Source organism: Eurypyga helias, unplaced genomic scaffold, assembly GCF_000690775.1.
Source record: "Eurypyga helias isolate BGI_N326 unplaced genomic scaffold, ASM69077v1 scaffold5594, whole genome shotgun sequence".
Classification (NCBI taxonomy): Eukaryota; Metazoa; Chordata; class Aves; order Eurypygiformes; family Eurypygidae; genus Eurypyga; species Eurypyga helias.
In genome coordinates, this window is record NW_010248091.1 from 114,096 (window position 1) to 137,963 (window position 23,868).

The window sequence follows — 23,868 nt, forward strand, 5'->3', positions numbered from 1 at the left end:
TGAGCTGGAAAGCAGAATTAGCTCAGAAAACAAGTTAGGCAGAGCACCTGCAGAAGAAATTCAAGTAGGTCAGATTCAGAAACACAGCCAAGTCAAGAAAGGAAAAGATGACCAGAAGACTTTCTTTCCAAAAAAGCTTTCTCATAAGAAAGGACATAGGACCCATTCTGGGCTAGTGACTTGGTAACAGAAAAGACTTGAAGGTTGCAGCTTCTGGAGCCTCTGAAGTTACAAGGACACCACTGCAGAACATCCCAGCCACAAAATAAGTGCCCAGTGGTTAGGTTATATATACTGCACCAGCAGAACAGGACAGAATGAGAATTAGAAATGGGATCGTGTGGGAGGAGCAGTGGATGGGTGATCATTAACAGGTTAAATGTGGCAGGAGGGGGTCTGCCAGCAGCTGCAGTACCTTATGTAACACAGTTATTCACTACTCCACATCATGTGTCTACAGAGTGTCATTTCATACCGTTATATTAGTCATTTTATGATTATAAAACTATAAATTCAAAAGAAAGTGTGGATAATACAAAATTACCCCAGTCTGAACATGCAGTTCTAACAAATTATTTTGACAAGATGTACTGACTTCTTTAACAACTATTCTCAGAAAATACATTGCTTACATTAGCACACACTACAACTGCATTTTCACAAGATGAAAGGAAAAGCACATTAAGTTTGTTAAGCACCTGAATAAGCAATAAGATCCCATGTTAATTATGTCAATTCTCTTAGAATTACTTTTGTGGTTTTATTTTAAACAAAAGTGTATTGAATAAAGCAATTCTTACACTCCTACAAGGCAGAAACATGTTTTCAAGACCCATAAGGTCTGGGACAAAGCAGTAAGTGCTAACGACTGCCTAATTACCACTTTCATTACCTTATTCAAATAATTCATGTTTTAAAATGTTATTGAGACTTTGCTGCTGCTAGATTGTCTCTATGCAGCACGTTTCCCACTTTCAATCTTGTCCTCTTACACCCTTCCTCCCATCCTTTTAATTTTCTTGAATCCTAATTTATTACAACTCTTCTACTAACCTTCTGTTTATTCATCTGCAACACAACTAAGGAAGTGATCCTAACTGGACCTCTTCAGTGCTTTATTACCTGTGCTGGACTATAAAATCTCACAGATGTGTTATTTGACTTGAAATACTGATTTGTAATGCAGAACCTTTCTCATACCCTCAAAAATCCATGCCTACTCTCTCTATAAGGAAAGATCACACAGAGTCCAGCTCTTTACGTTTTGTACAGAAAGTCATTAATACGGCCTGAAGAATTTTTGGCAGTCAAAGCAATGTTACCTTTTCATAGTCCATAAAGAGAGACACTTTGTCCTCCTCTCTTACCTGGTGATACTGAATAAGTCTCAGCAACATTGACACTACCACCTCCTTTTGTGTTTCCAACTCTTTTCCAGCATCAGCTTTATTTGTTCCTCTTAACACAAAGAGATCATGAACGATGGGTTGCAGAGCTGGTATTGCTGAAATGAGATTTGCTTGTTTTACATGAGAGACAAGTCACTCCTAACAGCGTTTTCTTGTTCTAACAGTCCAGCTACTAAAAGTAAACTGCTGTAGTTTGAGGGTTTGGGTTTTTTTAGGGATGGGTAAGAACAAAACCCAAACTTATCACACATAATGATGTCTATCTTTTTACTTCTACTAGAAAACGTATATATTATGGACACATTTGATGACTCTCATAGCTAAACCAGATATTTTTATATTCCCAGAATCAGTGGGAAGTATGAGACAGATGCTTCTACTTAAAGGCTCAAAGTGAAGGGAAAGGGAAGGGAACTGAAAATTAAAATCAGAGCCTTTAAAGTATTGCTATGCTGCAAACTTACTACCTAATAAGCTTTTAAATAAAAGCTTTGTTGCTATTGTGAACAATGCAAAATATGGGGTAGCAGTGTTAGTAGGGTAAATTTCCTGAAGGAATTGAATGAGGCTTATTTCATGTATTAAAAGCTAGTGTCTTCTGGAAGAATCAGTATGATTGCCATTTTCTAGAGCTTAATATTCAATACTGGTTTTACTGCTGAACTATTAATAGTAGTGTTGATGATTTTTTTTCTTTTAATTACCATGTGTAACAGCTTTCCTCCCACTGGCCATGATACCATCACACAGCTGAATGATCTTAGGAATTCCGATTATCTGTTTGGAATGATACCGCTCATAAGACAGCAACACCAGGAAAAAAAATATATTAGGAATAATTGCTTCAGACTCCCTGAAAAAAAAGAATTACAAGTGTCAAGTTTGAATTGCACCACTCTATTCAGTAAAAGTTAATCTTTTTACAGTAAGGTTTTTTTTTTTAGAAAGTGTTTTTCAGCAGTGAACAGTATTTCCGTAGTTTTTGTACCCTGTTCTTCATTATTGTTTTTTTTTCCCCAGGGGTTTTCTTTCAAGCTTTGACATTACACAGTTACTAATGCTATAACATATTATCTAATGCATGACACACACTGGAATATTTCTGTAGGTGACCCACAGAGCAAAAAATCCACTTATGTCTTCACACAAACTTGAGTGAGAAAACACAGAAATAGCTGACAAGAATTCCACTGCATTGCTTATAATCTGTTAGGTACTACACAAAATGTACGAGGTGATAAGAATACATGTGGATCCACACCAAATCCACAATAGGAAGAAACAGTTCTCCTTTCAGGAAGTGAATCCTAGCAATGATGTCCTGATTGCTGACAGTGTAGCTTTTAGGGAGAGGTCCTAGTGGAACCATTTTAAAATACCAGATAGAGAAACAGAACAACAGAGCTTAAGATTTTTCTTTTTTCCCATGCTTCTTCCTGACTTCTTCAGCCACATGGAACCGAAATCATCTGAAAGGGCTACCACTGGAGCCAGACAGTAAACAAGCACATTGCCCAGAAGGTAGCTCTCACTTTGTAGTAAGGCAGAAATAACCAGCAAAGCTAACCATTACATGTTTCAGAATAAGTCGTAAACCCACACCGATAAAAGGATCTTTGCTCATTTCATACCTGAACTGTCCTACTTCAATGTATTCAAACTGCTTTAGCACAAATCCAATAAACACCTAAAGAGAGAATAAACCATACAGAGACATTAATTACCATTTGAAATAATTCGGTAGTTATATAAGTGCATATTTTAGAAGGAGAAAAAGGAAAGAGTCACTGAAAAACAGTTGTACTTCATCCTAATATGTCATGAAGTGTTCCCTCTACAGTCATAGAATATCTTGACAATCTTGCTGATGTTACAGGCTTGTATGGATTTATGCCACATTTCACCTATAGTCTATATATTTTTCAGTGTAACTCTCTCACTCCTGCACACACACTATTTGAGGCATTACGGTCAAGAATCAACCAAAAATCTAGCTCTCAACAAAAATAAAATCCAAAGTATTTATCCATTGAAAAGATTTATCTGTATACAAACTTACAGGAAAGTGGTGTCCTGCACCTCACACTTGTTTATAAACCCAAATATACTGTAGTAAATAAAACAAATTTTATGCTATAAATTTACTGCTTATGTGGACAACCACACAGACTACTGTATTTGTCACTAGCTTCTCCCCTGCCATTAAAATCAAATACTGGTTGACAAACATAATGCTCATGCTCAGTCATGCTCAAGTCCATGCTCTCTATCTAGAATGAAGGTATTACTATTTGCAAATTAAGTTTTATTTAACAATACTGACTGTATTGTCCACATAGTCTTATGCCTAAAGTCAATCGGATGAACAGCTCTTAAATAGTTGCTGCAGAGCTTAGTAAGTAATTTATATGCAACAGAAAAATCAGGAGCTCCGTGGTTGGGGGAGGGAATTGAGTCTCGCCCTCCTTTAAGTCGGTTTCTACCTACAGAACAATAAACAGATTGTTTCAAGTATTTTTGCTGCAAACATCAAGCCTGCTGGCAAGATCCCTCTGCTACAAAGTGCGAAAATGATGAGGTACCAACCTGATCTGAATCCAGAAGACAGTAGTTAACTCGTAGCTGAACCAGTTGAGCAAGCAAGTCTAGAACTTGTCTCTGCAACTGTACCGATGTTGTTGTTGTATATTGTTTCAATGCTTTTATGACAAGGGGTTCAAATAAACGAATGTGATTGTGAATAGCATTCTGTAACAGAGAGATTTTAAAGTAATCTAACATCTGAACAGGTCTCTGATTCAAAACCAAATTACGTTCTTTTAAAAGGAGGAAGAATATTTTAAATCTAAGGTACAGCTCTTTCAGGAGTACAGAGGTACAAGTACCTTATCAGCACGATGTTTGGCTGCACTGGTAATGCTAGTTTTCAGCTGTGTAGAAACTTTTTGCAGCACATCAAACCATCTGTCATAAAAAGACCAAAAAAACCCACACACATTAAAAAAAAACCCCAGAGGCACAAACACACTCTTTAGATGCATATTGTTTTACCAATGCCAATTTTTCCTTATCTACTTGACTACTTCTAGAATCTTAATAACACAGAAGAGCAAGAGACAACCTATAGTCCATTGTGATCAGATCACATAGATTTGTGGACAAACGTCTGGTAGAGAAAGAATTTCTGGTCTTTACTTAGATTATCCTTTTGCCTTGCATTTAATGCTACTATTTGCTACAATTAGCAAACTAATGAAGTAATTTTGAATACAAGCATTTAAGACTATTATGCTTTTAAAAAAAACCAAACCCAACCTTAAGTGACAACCATCTTAGTGATTCAGCTTTGATTTGGAAAACACATTGGTGCTAATCAATACAGTGCTGCTACCAAGACAAACTACAAGTAAGTCTACAAGAAATAAGTAATGCACAGTATTGTAATTTCAAGTTACCCAGCCCCCCTACGATACTTGCATTTATGAAAAACAATAAAGAGATTCTAGTTCAAGGTAACATTATATCATAAGGGAAGAAAAGTTACCCTGAAGCATCGTGTTCCTGCTCAGCCTGAACCATGTTCCTCAGACTAGCATCAGCAAGGGCTTGTGTAAAATGTGTGTACGGTGCCATGAAGCAATAGTGGTAGAGACCAGGTCTCAAGTTGGAAGAACCTAAGCGCTGAGCTTTGCCTTGAGCTTTGTTGGGGTTTGACGACAAGCCATCGTACTGAGAAGCCAGGTTTGTCCCAAACAAGGTCTTCAATAACTAGAGAAGATTGGAAGGAAAAAAGAAGTTAACATTTCAGGAAAACGAAGTTGACTCCTCATCCTTCCAAAGGGCTTAAGAGGAAAGGTCAAAGTGCAAACTGCAGATCACGTAGTCAAATACAGCATGACAGGAAAAAGCTAGAGAAAAAAAAAAGAAACAATCCACATGTCACCCAAAAAGCAGTAGTTTTGCAACTGATGCTATTTCCATATGACAACTCAGTCTACTACAGATCACCTCCTGCCAAAATTCAGCACTGATGACTTGAACCCAAATGTTTAAATGGAAGCCCACAAGAAATCCATCAGTAAGGCAGTTCCTAGCTTTCTAGGTTTTTGATGTAGTTAACCGGCTACAGAACACATTTGGGAAGGAAGGACACAAGCATTTTCTGTGCATTAGCTAGAGTACTTCTGAATTGGAAGCAGTTCAAGTTATTATTCAGATGATATCAAGTTTCAGAACAAGTCATGAACATCAAAGAAAACATGTTGTTTGCCCCACCTGGGCTACAGTTTCCTCACACTGCTTCCCTTAAAAAAATGGCCAGTCTTAATATCCAGCTGATAATCACAAAACATCAGGATTAACCTTCCAGTAACACAGAAAAAAAAATATTATCTCCTTACCTGCTGTACACAAACTGTTGCCATTGTTGGTTCTCTGTTGAAACATGATTTTAGGTATCCCAGAATTTCTTCTACACACTACAAAAGCAGAAAAACAGGTGCACCTAACTGCATTTTCCTTCATTATATCAAGAACTAGTACAAAAATTGGACAGTAAGTTTTCTTTTTTTTTACTAAGTAAAACTAAATTTAAAAGGAAATCATGGAAGTATGTAAAGAAATAAAAAAGCAAGATCTGCCTCCTAGTCTTAAAATACCACAATGCCTAACACCACAGTTAAGGATAAAAAAGAAAAAAGACACAGGAGAGGAAGGACAGCAGTATGCCTCCTGATATTTCATACATTTAATATATCTAAATATACCCATTTTAATATAGTAAAAATGACTGAAGGCAAACCATTCTGCTGGAAAGAAAAATCTCTACATGAAATGTAAACAGTAAAAAAAATTACTCTAGTTTTCAACAGCAGCAGTTTAACCTGGAAAATCTGCTTTAGAAATTTACCCAACATTGGGGCAGCACAATGCTTCTAGGGCATTTTTAAAAATCAGTATGTGCTTTTTCCCAGTAAGGGACACAGATAGCGGACAACTTGACTACAAAACACGCAAATCATATACCTTTCCAATGTCTTGAAGAGTAGCAAGTTCCAAGATTTGGGACAGAACATCCAAGGAAGACCGTAAGAAACATCCAAACTTCTCATTACTGTTCTGGAGATCCAAAGTAACCTGGTCCCACACAAAGAAAACCACACTTTTACTTAGCAATTACTTGTGAAGGAGACAAAACCAAAAACCCACACAGAAAGAAGGCGGGTATTGACACAAAATGACCTTTCACCTAAAATGTCAATGTAGTTCAATCAACACCACTGGCAGCTTACCCTCCCTTCTGAATTGCTGGAAAGGCAGGACTTCATTTTGACTAACACAAGAAGAGGGCACTTATAGCTTGACAAAGATGCAGCATCTGGGAAGGCCTAGGATGTTTATAAGCAGTAGAGAAGGGATAATGTATTTCTCAGAAACACAGTAAGTGTAATAAAAATACACCACCTGAAGTGTACAAATCAGATCACCAAGTGTCATGGGAATGCAGTTTCTATTACTTGAACTAATGAGGAAAAAGCTTACTCATCCTGGAACAAAAAGCAGAGAGAACAGACACTGGGATCCATTTGGCACCCCCAAGCCAGTGAAGGGTCATTTGGTTCCAGCATTAGTGAGAACAGAGAAACTAGCAATACAATGGCAAAGCCTATCAGGAGGGTCTGTTCAGTTGTTTTTTGGTTTTACTTATGGTGGTTTACACAGAATCACAGAGTGGAAGGGGCTGGAAGGGACCTCTAGAGCTCATCTAGTCCAACCCCCCGCCAGAGTAGGATCACCTAGAGTAGATCACACAGGAATTGTGTTGCGATATTAATTTTTTTTCTGTGGAGATAAACTGTTCACACGGACAAACAAGTGAGTCTTGACACAAGCAGAGCCACGTTTGAAAGGAGCACAAAGCAATTGCCCAACTCCATCCTAATTCAAACAATATCATGCAGTACCTTATAATTAGCATGGGTTGCTTTCAAGACATCGTATAACTTCAGATATGATGGAAGATGATAAAAGCTTCCTACTGAAGACGATTTACTTGTTGGAACAGGCCCAGTAGAATCAGTTTGCCTAGTAGCTTAAAATTACATCACAGATTAGCACAACATACTTTTTCTAGGGTTCTCGTGACATGTATACTCAACATAACGTGCCATATCTGAATTATCAGACAGCATGAAATTTTCGTTCCACATGTATATCTTCAACTGCAAACACACATGCTGTAGAACTACAAAGTGAACTAGCATTCCAAGAAACGAGGCCTCTGAGACACAAGGAATTAACCGAGCTGGCATACTATTGAAGTGTTAGTACAATTTACAAAACAGAATTAACACCCATTTCCTTCATTCATTACCAAGAAAGAAAAAAGTTTAAGACTTAGAATCTTGTTTCCAAGAGCACCATAAGCTACTCCTGAAAAAAGTTGCAGAGCAGCTTTCAAACCTTAAGTAAAATGCATACCCAAATTACTTCTTAATGTCAGACATTAGCTGAGTACATTCAGAAAAAAATGAGGAAAAGGATTCAGAAGTACCTTGCTTTTGAAAAGTAGTTATTTTTCATTAAAGAAAAAAAACAAAAAACAAAGCGTAAAAAGCCCCCCACCCCCCCCAGCTGCTTTTCCTGCAATGCAACACTGAGAAGAACTTGTGACAGGAGGCCTGCCAGCCTTTTGAACTACAGCCTCAGAAAAAAAGCTACTCAGTTTTATTTCTTCTCTCTAAGCCGTAACCATACCTAGGTGGATATGGTAGGTGGGAGGGTAAATAGGAGTGAGTATGCCTACCTGGACTTGTTTCACCACCCTTTTTAGGGCTCATTGGCACAGATGCCTGTTCGACAGGCTCCCTCTCTTTCCCCTTCCTCCGAATTGGACTAAGAGAAGGCGGGTTTGTGAGAGAAGGTAATGCTGCCTAGAATTAAAAGAAGCTTTATTAATTTCATATGCACAAGTAGCTTTCCTTCTTCCACATGAATATAAGCATATTCATCTTCTGTTTAAACTCCCATTTATTTGAATGTCCGTTAAATTAAAATGTCTCAAAACTCACAGGCTCAGGATATGAATTTCCTGGGTGAAAAGGAAGTTTAATGTAGGCCGTATTTTCCTTCTCAGGATAAGCCAATGAGATGGAATTAGAACTCAATGACTAAAGTTCCTTTTGATTCCAGACAAAGGAGTGTCAAAAAAAAAAAAATCTCACATTTTTAGAATATGAAGAAATTACTAACAATACTAACAGCATTGCCCTGTAGTCACTAAATCAGTCTCAAAATGAGCTGTTTCAGAAATCAAAATATTTTGCAGGATATTCAAAACACAAAAGACATTTTCACCCCAAAAGGAACTCAGTGCATTACAGCCAGCCAACCAACCAAAAAGTCAGATATTTGTGAGAGTATGCAATCCTATACTGCATTTACTATATACGCCTCTCACTGAATTACTGTTTCAAGTGAAGTCACCAGGATAGAAGGTCCAAAATTTAAGGTAATAATATAAGCACTGCAGAACTACACAAAAATGTGTTATGTGGAATAATGATATGCATGTTCTTTTCATGTTACTTGCTTTCCTACTCATAGTGGAGTCATATTACCAAGCTATTATATAGTTACCCGTATACACTCTAAAATGCAGATCCCTGAAAAGGTCCGAATTACAACAGCGTTTAAGTCATACAATTTTTTAAATTCATAATACATACCTTTACTGCTGAGCCAGGAGCAACATCATCCATTACATGTGCACAAATATTAATGACCTTCAGCAGATGAGAAAAGAGCTGTTCTACTAAAGTCACAAGACTTCGATCTGCCAGAGCTGGCCAGGGTTCCTCCTGCTTTGCAGCACCTTGGTTTGAATCTTCTTCAGAACTCCAGGGATTCTTTAAGCACTTGGGAGCACTTGCTGCAATCGTAATCACATTATTTAAAAGAAATAGAAGATAAAAACTTGGAATTAAGTACCATAAAATTTTAGATGCGTACAAGAACAGAAATCTAAATAGAAAAAGCCTGTATTTCCCAAACCAGCAATAACTGTATATTATATAACAGCAAAACATTAATTCTTTGTACCCAGCCTGTACTAGGCATGCTGCACACTCCCTTTGGCAACTAACGGAAGTCTGCATCATGGAGGCAGCATCTTTTCAAACCTCCTGGGTGCAAGAAGTTCCTCGTTGACTACTTCTGCTCAGTCTTGCAAGTGTTCTGTTGCATGCAATCAAAATAGGGAGAGATACGGGCCTTCTGATGTTAATGGTAAAAATATCAGGACAATCATACTATTCTTGTTCTGCCTCACCTGCAAGTAAGTTTCCAGTCAAAATCAAAGCATCCTGATGTGCAGACAGGTCCAGTGGGAACCACGCTGAGGAAAGTAGAGACAGGACCATGCCAGCCATCCCAATGGTGCAGCCCTTCTGAGCTTCATCTGAAGGACTTGGCTGGGAAACACTGGAAGTTTAATTTTGGAATGCCATTACTTTTTTACCCCCTATCTTGGCAAGTTTAAAGTCTTAAGAAAACTAACAGTCAAGTAGACTGCTAATCTAAAAACGTAAGATCAGTACTACAGAAATACACATTTAACACTGAAGTAGGACAAAATCAACTTGCAGCAAACATGACAATACTTTGTCTTCCTGAAGAGCCTTTTTTTTTTAAATATCAAGTATCATGGCTGCTAGTGACATCTACTGATAAACTGAAGAAATCTGTTTAATTGCTAACTAGTATGCTCCTGAACTGTCTCCAGATAAAAACTCTTGCGCATAAGGAAGCATAAGGTGTAGCTTTGCAATATAAGAAGATACTGTTTCAATGTGACAAGAATTGAATTAAACAACTGTAATCCACCAAGTCATTTAGACTGTAATTTGCTGCTGCATTCCACATTTTCCTTTACAATAATTATAAAACCAGATTTTCCCCAAAAAACTCAAGTTTCAAAGAGAGCAGGTAAAGATCACCAAAAGAGGTTTGTCAATACTATGTCAATTACACACATCACTTCAAAGCTGTAAGACCTGCACAGTACTCCTAACTGTTTCAGGAAAAGACTTTCTGCAACCTCTAAGTAAAAGGATTGTTTCAGGATACCTTTCTAAATTAAAAATAATCTTATAATGTAATTATTTTGGCCTAATACAACTAGACCAATTTTAGAAAGTAAACTTTACATTAAGTATAGCTATTATTTTGACAGAACTAGACAGGTAATTACAGTGCCTTATATTTTTAAAAGAAAGTATTTTCATACACAAGTGTTGTTTACATTAGCTACAGTTAGAAACCCATGAATTAATCCATGTTGAGCAGAACAGAGTTGGAATGCAGCAATTCCAGTAGTTTTTTAACCATAAGCATGACAATACTTAGGACAGAAAAGAGTTCTGGCAAAATTCTCGTGTTATTATCCATGTCACATTCTTATTACCCAGAATACTAAACGTTCATATCGTTCCACAAGAATAAAATTACAACCCAAATAAGTATGAACATGGGTCAAAAATTTGTAAATAAGTAATTAGAGGAAAGGGCAAAGGTTATGTCATTGCATCGCTGGTGAATATTAGATGCAGCTTAAAAATAGCATCTTTTTAAGCTGGGTAGAGCAGAAGGCATTGCTGCAATCCTGCACTGATCTTTTCCAGATAAATACAGCTCACATCCTCACTTACTTCATTTGTTAGAACAGGACCTATAGCTCAAAACACAACTTTCAGAATGCATATACAGAACACGCCACACATTACTAGCAAGGGAAGAAAGGGCACACCGACAAGAAAAGCAGCTGCTTGGTTTTATTTTTGTTGTGGGGGTTTTGTTTTTAAAACAAAAACCTTTGCAATAGTTTCAGGATAGCAGAAAAGGAAAATACTAGACAACAGCAATGAAGAAAATCAACACAAAAGCTGTCAAATCTACCTAAAAACCAAACGTCTCCACACGTGCACATCTCAGGTAGTCAGTTCTACAGCTCATGTGGCATATTGATCACCAGAGGCAAAAATCAAAGCTTTATAGTTGCCTACTATACAGTTCTGAAGAAACTCTTCAGAATCTAAGTACTTTGGGACTATCATATATTACCTACATATCTATAGTACGTAAGTGTTATCTCATTTGCTGTTCCCATTCAGTGTGCCAAATGAGAACAATTTAAGTGTACCTGACACTTTTATAGTTATAAAAGCAATTATGAGCCAGCTTTACCCATTGTTTTTCAACATAAACATGAGATCAAGATAAAAATGATGTTCTGATTTTAAAGAGATACTACAAGACACTAATCTGTAGATAGATATTCTTTCAAACACATGGAAAATTTTCTCCCATTCTTTATTTTGATAGATACTGATCATATGTACTATAGTATTTCTACTATAGCAGCTGCAGCCAACTCCTGCTGTGCTACACTGTGGTTCCACAGATGACAAAATGCTGACACCAAATATCATGACAACCTCATGTTACAGTCTTCAGTATGAAGTTCTTAAGTAGCTGCTAAGATAAGTTTAACAACATATATCTAAACCAGGGCTTTAGATACCTAAGTAAGTGTACTTCCGTTTTGCAAATGTGACTTTCAAAAGCTCAAATAACAGATGAGGGAACATACCCACAGTGCCATCCCACGTTCCACGTGCAGACTGGAAATGTCGTGGAGAGAAGACACAAAGCTTCACAGCAGCCAAACTGAAAAGTTAACACCAAGAACCGCATCAGTTTCATCACTGGAAGGGTTAGCAACAACAGCAACGTAAGAGTGAGAATAAACACACTACTATTGCCACTGCCACAGCGCCAAAGCTGCAGATACAACTATAGTCAGGAGATAATTAAAAATAAAGAAAGCACATAAAAAAAGAAGTCAGTCACTACAGCAAATAGGAAAAAACTCACTGTCAGTGCTCTTGTAGTGGATATTGTCAGTGCATGGGAAATTCCTGCAATAACCCTTGAGAGATTGTTTTCCATCGTGACATCTGTTGGACTTTGCAGCATATTGTAACCTCTGTATGTTCTGAAAAAAGAACATACACAACTACGTACTTACAAAAGAAACCCCTCCAAAGTGATTACAGCTTAAATTGCTATTACATATTTGATAGACTGCTTATGAAATACAAAAAGATGAGAACACTCTTAAATATCGCCTTATTACAATTTGCTAATATAAAAGCAAAAAATACTACAAGCAATTCAGTTTATAAATAAGTCTGTTTGTTAGCAAACAGAAACAGTAGTCTAACTCTCAACACCTAACCAGGTGTTCTACAAATCACCACCAATTTCACATCAGTTTCTGCTTTTGTTCAAATCCATCTAACATTTTTGCATGTTCACAAACTTTAGTTTAGTGCTGTAAAAAGATTATTGCTGTAGAAAAATAACTGGTTTGTCTCTAATATAACAGTGTCCACAAAGTTTGTTTCCATATTATAGTATGTCTTGAGTGACATGATCAATATCAGGTATGCAAACGTACATAATTAAAAACTCGTTTGACAAAGTGATAGAAGCAAAGAACCCTCAAATGTATACAACTCATACTGTCTGTAAGAATATATATTTAAACAGAAGAGGTTAGGAAAGTAGAGTTGGCAGGAAAACACCAGCAGTAAGATCACACTATCAAAATTACAATTTATTTTTTAACTGTACAGGCAGTACAGACTCCACATCCTGTTTAAGGATTGTGGTTGCAGAGAGTTATAAATCCCGATCAACATACTTGAACAACAATAATGTATACGTGTAATTAGGTTGCAAAGCTGCACCTACTTGTGCGGTGTAATGGACAAAGAGGGAGATCTCAGGAGGAAAAGAAGATAGGGCGTCACTGATCTGTGACACACTATGATCAAAGTGTCAGCACATCCCCAGTAACTCACACACCAGTTTATTCTTTAAACACAAGTCTGTTTGTGGAGCCTAGAACTACTACAGATGTTCTTACAGACTGGAAAAGGAATTCCTAAGCACATGGATTTGCAGCATTTAACTAGGATTCTGGACATTATGAACTGAAATTTAGGTCCATGTTCCTCTTAAAGCAAGACACTACACAACATACCTAGTGATGGTGCTCACTGCAAAGTGAGATGGAGGCTGTGTTTCATGCATTAGTAGTTTCAGGTAGACACTGCTTTGGTCTCTTGCTACTGCCACAACTGGATCAGCCTGTCCTTGATCACAGTTATAAAACAGCTTTGGAACAAGCCTTAACAATAATTGTCAGAAAGGAAAAACATTATTCAGAAGTTAGTTATTTAATATAAAATTTAAATTACATTTAGAATACATTTAATACACAGTTCAGAAAGCTGCATACACTAATTACACATATTTAATCATAAATAAAAGCTGTTACTAAAAGTTGCTGTTAAGCTGAATTCATCTTTATAAAACTTTATACAACTGCTATTCCTTATAATCAAGGAGCTCAAATCAGGGCAAAGGAACTGCTCCAGACATATGGTAGTTAAAAAGAAAATCTTAGCAATACATGTCTATACACACTACAACTACCACTTCGCTAGAGTATTTCCCTATCAGTGTTCCCCTGTCTCCACAGGTATTCTCCCCATGGGTATATGAACAGGATAAATTTTCACCATCTGATTTCTATACAGTAAAACTTATATTTAAGATCCAGTCATCTTGCACAATAAGATTTTCAACTAAGACAGTAAAAAACTACAGCATACTTATCTTATAACTTCACTGACAGTACTTCCAATGAATGCACACAGTGGATGTTCCCAAGGGCTGTTGAAAGCTTGCAGCAGCTTTCTCCAGCAGTCAGGTCTTTTCCAACCTTAACACTACTGTTGTCACTAAGTCGCTAACATGAAGATTCAGAAAAACTAGCTTGTTACGACTCGAGGTAACAAAATAACACCATTTCAAAATCAAGTCCCTGGGTTAACTATGATGCAACAGTTACTGATTTCTCTGCTGAGCTTTTCCTGCAATACAAATGCTTTTAAGTGGCAGAATTTTTAAGGTTTCATTGTCCTTTGTTAGTTATTAGGAATGGACAATAATTAATAGTCCAAAAAAAAAAAAGCAAAACACACACTAGGAAAAAGACTGCTTTGACAATAAAGCATTCCAGGAAACCAGTATTAGATGGTCCCAACTTGTTTAAACATAAAACTGAAGTTCTTTAACTCTGTTTAACTACCAACTAATCCTTGGTGTTCGGTGTGTTTAGCTGTAACTTCCTACAACTGCTGTTCAGACAACAGCTGCTTTTTAAACAAGATTAGCTACTTCACTATAATCGGTGAGCATGAAAGTTTTAAAATACGCTACTTACAACCACACGGCAGCTACTGCGTTTGGGAGTTAGGGCAACTCAGTAGAACTGCAACATTTTAAACCCCTCAGCTACTGTCAGGATACTGAAGGAATCACTTCAGCACACAGAAAACTAACTCCAAGTTGAAACTGAAAGTGACCCTCAGAATGTAACAGTTCAATGAAATTGTAATGCTAATAAGCAAAGCACAGTTGCCTGATGGTTCAGAACAATGCATGTTCCAGGTACCAGGGATTATTTTAGTTATAGGTACAGTTACATGCAAATCTTTCTAAACTCCTTTTTCAAAAAAAAAAAAAAACAAAAACAAAAACAAAAAAACCCAAACAAAAACACATCCTACCTTAATGAAGCTGCAGCTACATGTCTCACTCTTGGATCTTCATCTCCAAGCAGACATATTACAACATTATGAAGCACTCTCTCCTGAAGTTTTAGTAGCTATAAAATAAGATTGCACATTAAAGTTCATTTAACATTCTCATCATTTAACCAGATTGTTGAAAGATAGTTAACACTTAAGATTTCATCTGTCATACAAGTCTGTAAGACAATCTTTACCTTAACATTGCTAAATACATTATTTAAATACATAAATACCAAAAATGTTTTTGAAGTTTAAACAACACACAACAAAAACTACACACAAGAATACTAAGATATTTCACTCTCTGTAGTAAAGTATCTTTCAGATTGTAACAAGTCTCAAAACACGAGCAGACTTACACAAGACATACTTACAACAGCTATTAGTGTTTGGATTTAAACAAGAAGTGCTGAAATTGCACTGGTACCTTACAGCAGAAACACAATATACTGATTGAATAATTTACTTACACCAGTATAATGATGAATACCTCTGTGCAAGCTCTCAGTTTTTCCTTCCAAGAAGCTGACTAGCCTATAGTTAAAATAGAATTCAGTGAATTAGTTAACATTAAATGTTATTTCACCCTTCAGTGCTCTGAGGGTTGTTTTGTTCTTTTTGTCTGTATATTTTCTAAAAATACCAGTGCAGAGAAAATGTGAGAAGAACACACACTTTCTGCTATTTTTAGAAAAAGTAAGCTGTTGGCTAAACCACTATCAGGCTAGTGTAACATAAGTATTCCTTTTCTTTAGATAGAAAACATTATTTACACACTGCAATTGTAATTCTATTTTTGTTTTTTCCCCCCATGCATGGAAATATCAGGCTGTTCTGAAGAGATGGTAACACATTCCAAATATCACGATTCAGAAAGAGTCCAATTTTTATCAAAATTCTTCAAGTTATCTGTAGTCATATAAAAAAATCTTTTGTCTTTCAGCTTGGAAGATGGTGTAGAGAATGAGGAAATGCAAGAAAAGGAAGTAAAGTCAAACTCATTTCAGTCCAACAGAAACTGAGAAACAAAAGAGCTGACAATAATGGAGAACAAGTCAGGAAGTTTTTGTTTCAAAACACACCCAACTGGACATGAAATCCAAGTCAGTCTCCAGAATATATGGTCTCTCTATGATCACAGATTTAGAGAAGACTTGATAAAACAGACCACTGAATTAGAAACTCCTACACAGTGTTACTAGGATTGGGCTTGGTAGTTAAGTCAATGGCAAGTTGACAAAAGGAATTCATACATTCCTTATAGGAATGATTGGTCTGAACTAGTTTTATGAAACTCATTAATGTTTCAGAAGAAACTGCTCCATTACAGTTCCAGCTTCCTACACACAGAATCTTTGCACTGCAGCTACAACACCTATGGAAAAAAATATCAACACTTACCGAAAATCTACCTCTGCAAGTGTTTCCAGAAGTTCTGTCCTCACTAGCCAGTATGAGCTATTCTTCAGTGTAAGGAGGTCAACAATTAACTGTAAACCTAGTTCACTGTAACTGCTACTACATAGGCTCATGATGCAAAGCTGAGGAAAAAAAACAACTTTCAGTTGTATTACAGAAGAGGTTCTCTGAAATAAAGTATGTAAGTGATCACAAAAATCTATTTTATTTAGAATATTAAAAACAAATTGTTGCCTAAGAGCTGGGAGAAAGTACCACAGCTAAGTCCTCTGCAAGGCTAGGACACAGGCTCCATGTGACCTGCTGAATTTAAATTCTGGAGAGGAACACAAGCCTCAAATCAGAGGACAATCCTCAAAAGAGCAAGGTGCAAACCTCAGAGTTGAACTACCACAAGCATTATATTCTTACCTGTTCAGAAACAGCCTCTCCTAATTTCCACAAGGTATTTTTAGACATCTGATTCTGATTTCCAAAGTTTTTTAAAAAAGTCATTCCTCCTCATTTTAATGACTGTTCAACTATATGCAGCGTGTGATCTTTGCAAAAAGTCACAAAACTCTACACTTCCATGTCTTACTCAACCACACAAAAATGTACTTTCTTGTCCAGGGATTGACAACTCAAAAAGCTTTAGAGCATTTCTGCTAACAAATATGAAGTTGGGCAACGTTATATACTGAGAGAAAGACAGTCAAAATTGACTAGTGTAAGTTGCTTGAACTGAGCTTGAAGTCTTCTAAAAAGTCATAATCATACATGGAGTCACCATATACAAACAGTAAGATCAACCACAGAAGGTTAAAAAGATAGCACCATTTAACTAACTGGATTTTCTTCCCTCAGCTGCATCAGACCCCTCCTCTCAGCACATGAAATCATACTTTCCATATATTCACTACCTGCATTTTACCTCTCTGTGGCGTAAGCTGCAATATAGTCAGCCACCCTGTGCCTCTCCCCAGTGAATTAATTTCCTTTGGCCTCCAATTTATCCTTTTAGTTCCACTTTTTTTTGAAAGTCCTTCAAGGAAAAGCTCACTCCTTCACCCTTCTGCTTTTTCACAGAACAGCTCCCAAAGGTTTTATTACAGAAAAAAAAATCCACATGCTTTTAATTTCCACTCAGACTCTATTGTCTGTATTTTAACAATTGCCTGATGGCTCTTTCACCCAATTTGAAATGCTTTCCTGAAACTTTTCTCACTTTTAGTGATTATTTTCTGAAACAATTTTTATTTCACTTGTCATTTCCACATTTAATTTTTCTTCTCCAAATACAGGCTACAACCAGGTGTTACATGTTCACACTTCCCTGTTTCCACTAGGTCTCCTATCTAATGCACTCATCTTACTGCTGGTTAATGTAACATTACAGCTCATAGCAGTATATTTATGACCGCAAGTATTGTGATTTCATTATACCAAGTTATTTTCTCGCTGTTTGTTCCCCCGTTTCTGTGCCTGAATGCATGTTTTCTACAACAAAGATCTTGGGGAAAAAGTTTTCGCTCCACGTTTATATACCCGAGCATCACAGGATAGCAGTCAGCAAATAATACCCCTGTGATCTGTGGCGGTGCACATAAATTAAAATTCTGCTTACCCTCACAGCTGTACAAGCCAGTTTGCATGTAACAGAGGACTCATCTTTCAGCGTTTTCTGTAACAGAGGTATGCAGTCTACCAAGGAAATGAGGTTTCCTAACAACAAAAGAATTTAGAGCAATTAAAGAAAGCAAACTTTGGTTACATTAAAAAAAAAAATACTCCCTTAAAATAAGTTTTTACCTGTTGAGCTTCTGACATTTATTAGCCATTTTTCCACATCAAAGCGGGATTTAATTAGAATGGAGTTGACAATTGTTCCACACAGAATGGCAGTAGCTCCTCTAATCTGGGGATCTCCATGGTCAATGTAGTTCAGAATATCTGATACATACTGCTCCTCTAAGAAAACAAGTTAGAACTACTTTATTTTAAACATACTAGTCTTAGACTTAACTGATTCCTTAAAATATTTCAGTGGAGGTACCAATTATTGCACCATCAATGTCAGCATATTCACAACATGCCTGTCTCAGTTCTACCTTTCAGACATCCCTTCCATGTAATCTACACACCATTCACACCGCTCAGACCAAGGATCACGTACAAAAAAACCCTATTGAGTTGTGTCAGTTGTATACAAACACTCTGGGGGAATCTAAGAAGAGTTTTGGTCAACACTCCACCTTGGCCACTAACAATATCAAACCAGCTGAATACCCCAGGTCCCTGGTGATCATGTTGTAGCATTCATGAAAACAAACTTAATTACTTAGAAACCATCTATAAGATGGCCTGAAATAAACTAGAAGAAACCATTTATAAGATAAACAAACCACTACTATACAGCAGCTGTACTTAAAGCTTCAACTTGTCAGAAGCAGTACAAGCTCATCCACCGAAACTTAACTCTTATTATGACCAAAAAAAAAAAATCCCACCACACACGCTACTAGTGCGGACAGCACGTTCCTTCCAGTCAGTGCAGTACTCGTTTGCAAACATTAAACCCGATTCAGAGCTTTCAGTATAGATGCAGCCTCACTCATTTGAAAACCCAAACACACAACTGAAATGGGATATGTGAACTGCACCATACCATACTCCTCTCCCATTGCTTCAAGGGGTGTTTTATACAGTTTGCTGAAGAAAGACTCAGGGTGAAGTGCAATGGCTGCTCCAACACAACTTACTGCCAGGGCTTTTACACTGACTCTCACATCTCTGTCAGGAACTAAAGCTGTAGAGAAGCGAAAGAAAAAAAAGGTATTTAAAAGCTTCCTGAATTGTTTTTAAGTTTAATAGCTTGTATGATATAAATAGCTTAGCCTGGAAAAAAAATATGAAGAAAGAATAAGTAGTTCCAGTTTATCCCAGGCAGCAGTTACATGCAATCTTTTTCTTTTGGGAGTGGTGTGGTGTTTGGGGATGGGGCGGATAGCCCCACATCCTTCCAACTCCCTTCATTGCTGAGAATATAGCTACTATAATGTACGTGTGCTGTTACTGCCTTTCCAGGAACATGACAATTAACAGTTTAGAACAGGGAAAAAGAACAAAACATCTTAAATGCTCACTTCAGTCACACATGACGACACATACGCACCTGCCTGTGACATGACAGAAGCAGCAGTGTGTGCCATAAAGGATTTCTGGAAAATCCCTGCTGACACTTCATTGCTGTGCTGAAAAGGTAAATAACTCCTCTTTTGAGCCCCAACCACCACTTACTGTCAAAAAGCTTCTCCAACTGTCACATGTGAGAAAACACACATGAACAGCCACGCTAATTTATGCTCATGTCATGTTAAAAGTGGAGAAAAAAATCAGCTTGAGATTTCAGCTAGGTCTTGGAAAACCTTAGGTCAATTTTCTGCCTTACTACAGCTGAATCATTTAAAATAAGAAGTCCCACTTCTTAATCACAAATAGCTACAAACAGCACTTCCTCCACCTGAAGTACATTCAAAAAAAAATTAACACAGAATTCAAACACAGCTGAACAAAAGCTAAAAAAAAAAATATACTTTTAATCCTGTTTTAATAAAACAAGCTACGCATTGTAAGCAAACTCAATTGTAAAAATATTAAGACAAGTACTTGAAAAAACTATTCTTCTGAACTTGTTTTTAGGAGTTCCCACAGAATGAACTGCACCTCAGAAAACGGTTTGCTCTTTGAGGTATTGATACTGATACAGTGGGCAAACTGGGCACCCAACACTGATAAATGCTGATATAGGTTGTTTTCACAGCTTCATACAAGCTGTAAACCACCATGGACTCACAGGTTGAAGTCTCATAAGACTTTACAAACTGTAAGTGTAATTAAATATTTCACTTACAGGTTCAGTTACCATAACACCTCTTTAGATGCCCAATGGTTCAAAACAGAATTTAGTGTAAAAGAACAAATTTTTAAAAGTTCTTGTGTTTTTCTGTACTGTGTGTGTCATGATTAAAATCAGGACTGTCACAAAAAAACTTCAGAGATTTCAGAGGTGGGTAAGATGAAAAAACAGACAGTAAACAGATCACATTTCCAACTCTGTATACTGAGAGACACAATGAACCAACGAGTCTTGAACAGAAGCTTACCTCCTTTCTCGCCAGTAAGTAGAAAAGAAGCTGACAGAAGTCTAACGCAGTGCACTAAAGGAGCAGAATTTCCATCGGTATAGTGACCTATGTCTCCCTTTACCCTGGAGGGCTATGGAAGGCAAATCATAAGTTTCATATAGATAACAGTTAGTCTTCAACTTAATAAAATATTTAAGCACAACAAGATTTAGAAATATAACCTTTATACATTTGGGGATGTGCAGGAATACAAAATGTGTTTAATACATAGTCAAAAGAAAAGACTAAAAACATAATGCTTTCGGGTGGTTTGTAGCCAGAACCAGAATTGGTTTGATTTTACCACAGAAACACCACTCATCATTCTTTAGATTTTCAGCATTTGCTGGACTTGCTGTTTTCATCTGAAGTGGTTTATCAGGTGATAAACCACATTTTGTCACCAGCAACGATATGTGGAAACTTTGCATGTGAAGCAATTAATTTTTAAGTTGTTTCCAAAGAAGGCTGACAACCTTCTGCATCTTCACATTTTGATTCCCCAAGTAGCTCAGCTGATCTAACTCTGTCTGCCATAAATGAAACTCCTTTTGCCCCAGCTCAAAACAAGGTCCAAAGCTACAGTCAAAAAAACTTAAGAGGAACTCAGTAACCTGTGGTTAGAATGGCATGAGCCTTTCTGCAGAAAGGGAGGCTCAGAGTAAGACATAAGTTCTGAGGAGATTGTGAAGTTACCTACACAGCTAGCAACCAGCACAAAGATATTTCAGGCAATAAACTATCAGTGTACCCTACTAATGCACAGACAAAAGCGGGGGGTGTTCTCAGCAGTTTGAGTTCTGCTATGGGTTTGCTGGTGATGGCACTCAAGATAAACACTTGTGTATTTCCCTTATGTTACATAAATTCCAGGCAATAACTCAGATTTACTAGTCACATCCCTAGTTACTTTGACCTATAATTTACATAACAGTACATGTGTTATGAAGTACATAACACATACATGCTACTCACATGACCATGTAAGTTAGTGGTATATAACCATTTTTTTTTCCTACCTTAGCTGTTTTAAACTTTAAACCAGACCACTGTAAATACTTCTCACCTTATTTTCATGATCACCAGGATCTGCAGCATCTTCTTTTGATGTAAATCTGTCTACACTGCTATCAGAAGGTTGCCTACTATGACTCGTGGTTTTCAACAGGTGAGGCTGTTGAAGAGCTTTAGAAAAAGGCAAATCATGAACACCATTTCAGATGCAAATTAAAAGCACTTTAATTGAACTTAATTACATAAACATGGAAAATAAATTCGCAGTGATCAAAACAAGTGACTCATTAGAAGTGTTGAAATACGTTCCTTACTTTACATTTCAATCTAGTTATTTATCACATCCACTACATGAGTACTCGGTCCCTTGGAAGTTAAGACAGCAGATGCACCTGTAACACCTGCCTTAAAGGTTTCACCAGTTCTGTGTCCATCCCCCTACCCCCATCCCCTTCCTTTATCAACATACCAATAGAAGAATTCCTGAAAGACTCTGATGAATCATCTTGGATAATATTTGCAGCCTCATCTTCCTCATCCTGCAGCTGTCCAATTTGCATTCCAGAATATTGTCCTTCAGCACCCTCCAAAACCTACACAGTGCAAGAACAGGACTTAAAATAACTGAGCTTAACACATAGTATTAAATCTCAAACATGCAGTGTTAGTAATCTAGAAATAATCTGAAAGCAAATATAAGACCAATAAATATTAGTGTACCGTTGCATGCAGGCCCCAAAGCAGTTCCCTTCCTCCTCTAGCATTTGGTTCTTGAGTCCTCACACTTGCAGGAGTATTTGTTTACCAGAATTGTAAATTTACCATTGTTGTCGTGGTAAGAGACTATTACTCTTCCAAAGTTACTATCAGCAAACTTAGAAGTTTAAAAAAAAAAAAACCACACACCCCCCAAAAAAAAACCAAACTCAAATTCTAATTCCTCCCCTTTTTGCATTATCTGCTCTTGCTCCCAGTAATTTTGCCTTTGCCATTTTTATTAAAGCCTCTCAATACACTTGCCTAAAAGCAAACTATATTGTATGCATATTGCAGGTGGATTATATATGTAACTGCTACATTAGTAAAACATGCAGCACTTGCTCAGTACAGGAGAAATCATTAAGATGAAATCAAAAGGAAAAAAAAAAGGTCGTGTTGCCAAGTGAAAAAGCACTGCAGAAGACAATGTAAAGCATTAGGTGTCAAAAGTATTCCTCTATCATTCCAAACTGACTCTTCACCCTTTAACACTTCCATTAGTCCTCCTGTGCCAAAACAACGTACCTATACAAAATGCAGTATATGCTACTAAGAAGATATATTTATGTCAAGCCTTTGATATCGAGATTTTTCTAGTGAGTGACAATCTGTTAATGCCTTCATGTGACCTACCCAGGGAACACAGTGATTACAGCTTTGTACTTTTTAATTACTGCTGAAGTGAAAGTGTTAAAAGGAGATCAAGCTCTCCAATAGAGGTGTGAGCTGCTGACCTTTCCACTGTGACTAGCTGAGGGTGGAAAAGCAGAAGACGAGTAAGTAGATGAATCCAAGTCTGGGCCCTCCATGGAAGAGCTCTGAGATATGTCAGGCCCCTCAGTAGAAGGGGATCCCCCCTCTGCCCACTGCACACTTACAATTTCAGAACTGTCCGAGGGGGTTACAGCAGAGTCTGGACCTTCTGTAGTAGTCTGAGAGCTATCACTAATTGGTGAGGAAGCCTGTGTACCATCATTCAAGTCCATAGTGGGATCTGACTGGACAGCACTGATCTGGCTAGAGCTTCGACTAAGCACATCATCTTCTTCCCCTTCAGTAGCTGTACTTGTCAAATCACAGCTTGTCAGGTCTACGGAGTCTGACTGCAACGTATGTTGAGAACGTGGCTGCTCAGTAATGATGTCATGTCCGGCAGAATCAGCAGCTGAACTCCCTACTGACCCAGCTGTCGATACACCTGATGAAGAAGCCAGTTCACTGGTTATCTCGCCTTTCACAGAACCTGCAAAACACATGTTTATGAATCAATCCAGTGCTTAAACACATATTTTGCTCTTGACACAGACACCACCTACTCATCCACCTATACACTTTCCTTAGCCTGGTTTAATAACTAAACAGTTAAACTACTATTTC

General features: G+C 37.3%; 1 protein-coding gene across 1 annotated transcript in view; it reads right to left on the reverse strand.

Annotated features, from left to right (window-relative positions):
• HTT (huntingtin) overlaps window positions 1-23,868 on the reverse strand; it is a gene marked incomplete at its 5' end in the record, with an annotated part of 74,525 nt that overhangs the window by 36,349 nt on the left and 14,308 nt on the right. Inside the window, 25 exons of the mRNA XM_010150936.1 lie at window positions 1,368-1,504; window positions 2,114-2,262; window positions 3,041-3,096; window positions 3,996-4,157; window positions 4,295-4,373; window positions 4,954-5,177; window positions 5,810-5,887; window positions 6,435-6,545; window positions 7,373-7,500; window positions 8,215-8,341; window positions 9,137-9,339; window positions 9,739-9,890; window positions 12,058-12,134; window positions 12,342-12,462; window positions 13,516-13,662; window positions 15,110-15,207; window positions 15,604-15,667; window positions 16,535-16,674; window positions 18,159-18,256; window positions 18,344-18,502; window positions 19,200-19,340; window positions 20,698-20,809; window positions 21,785-21,903; window positions 22,202-22,325; window positions 23,370-23,734. Coding sequence (XP_010149238.1) covers window positions 1,368-1,504; window positions 2,114-2,262; window positions 3,041-3,096; window positions 3,996-4,157; window positions 4,295-4,373; window positions 4,954-5,177; window positions 5,810-5,887; window positions 6,435-6,545; window positions 7,373-7,500; window positions 8,215-8,341; window positions 9,137-9,339; window positions 9,739-9,890; window positions 12,058-12,134; window positions 12,342-12,462; window positions 13,516-13,662; window positions 15,110-15,207; window positions 15,604-15,667; window positions 16,535-16,674; window positions 18,159-18,256; window positions 18,344-18,502; window positions 19,200-19,340; window positions 20,698-20,809; window positions 21,785-21,903; window positions 22,202-22,325; window positions 23,370-23,734 — 3,371 coding nt within the window. The remainder of the gene's footprint in view (window positions 1-1,367; window positions 1,505-2,113; window positions 2,263-3,040; window positions 3,097-3,995; window positions 4,158-4,294; window positions 4,374-4,953; window positions 5,178-5,809; window positions 5,888-6,434; window positions 6,546-7,372; window positions 7,501-8,214; window positions 8,342-9,136; window positions 9,340-9,738; window positions 9,891-12,057; window positions 12,135-12,341; window positions 12,463-13,515; window positions 13,663-15,109; window positions 15,208-15,603; window positions 15,668-16,534; window positions 16,675-18,158; window positions 18,257-18,343; window positions 18,503-19,199; window positions 19,341-20,697; window positions 20,810-21,784; window positions 21,904-22,201; window positions 22,326-23,369; window positions 23,735-23,868) is intronic.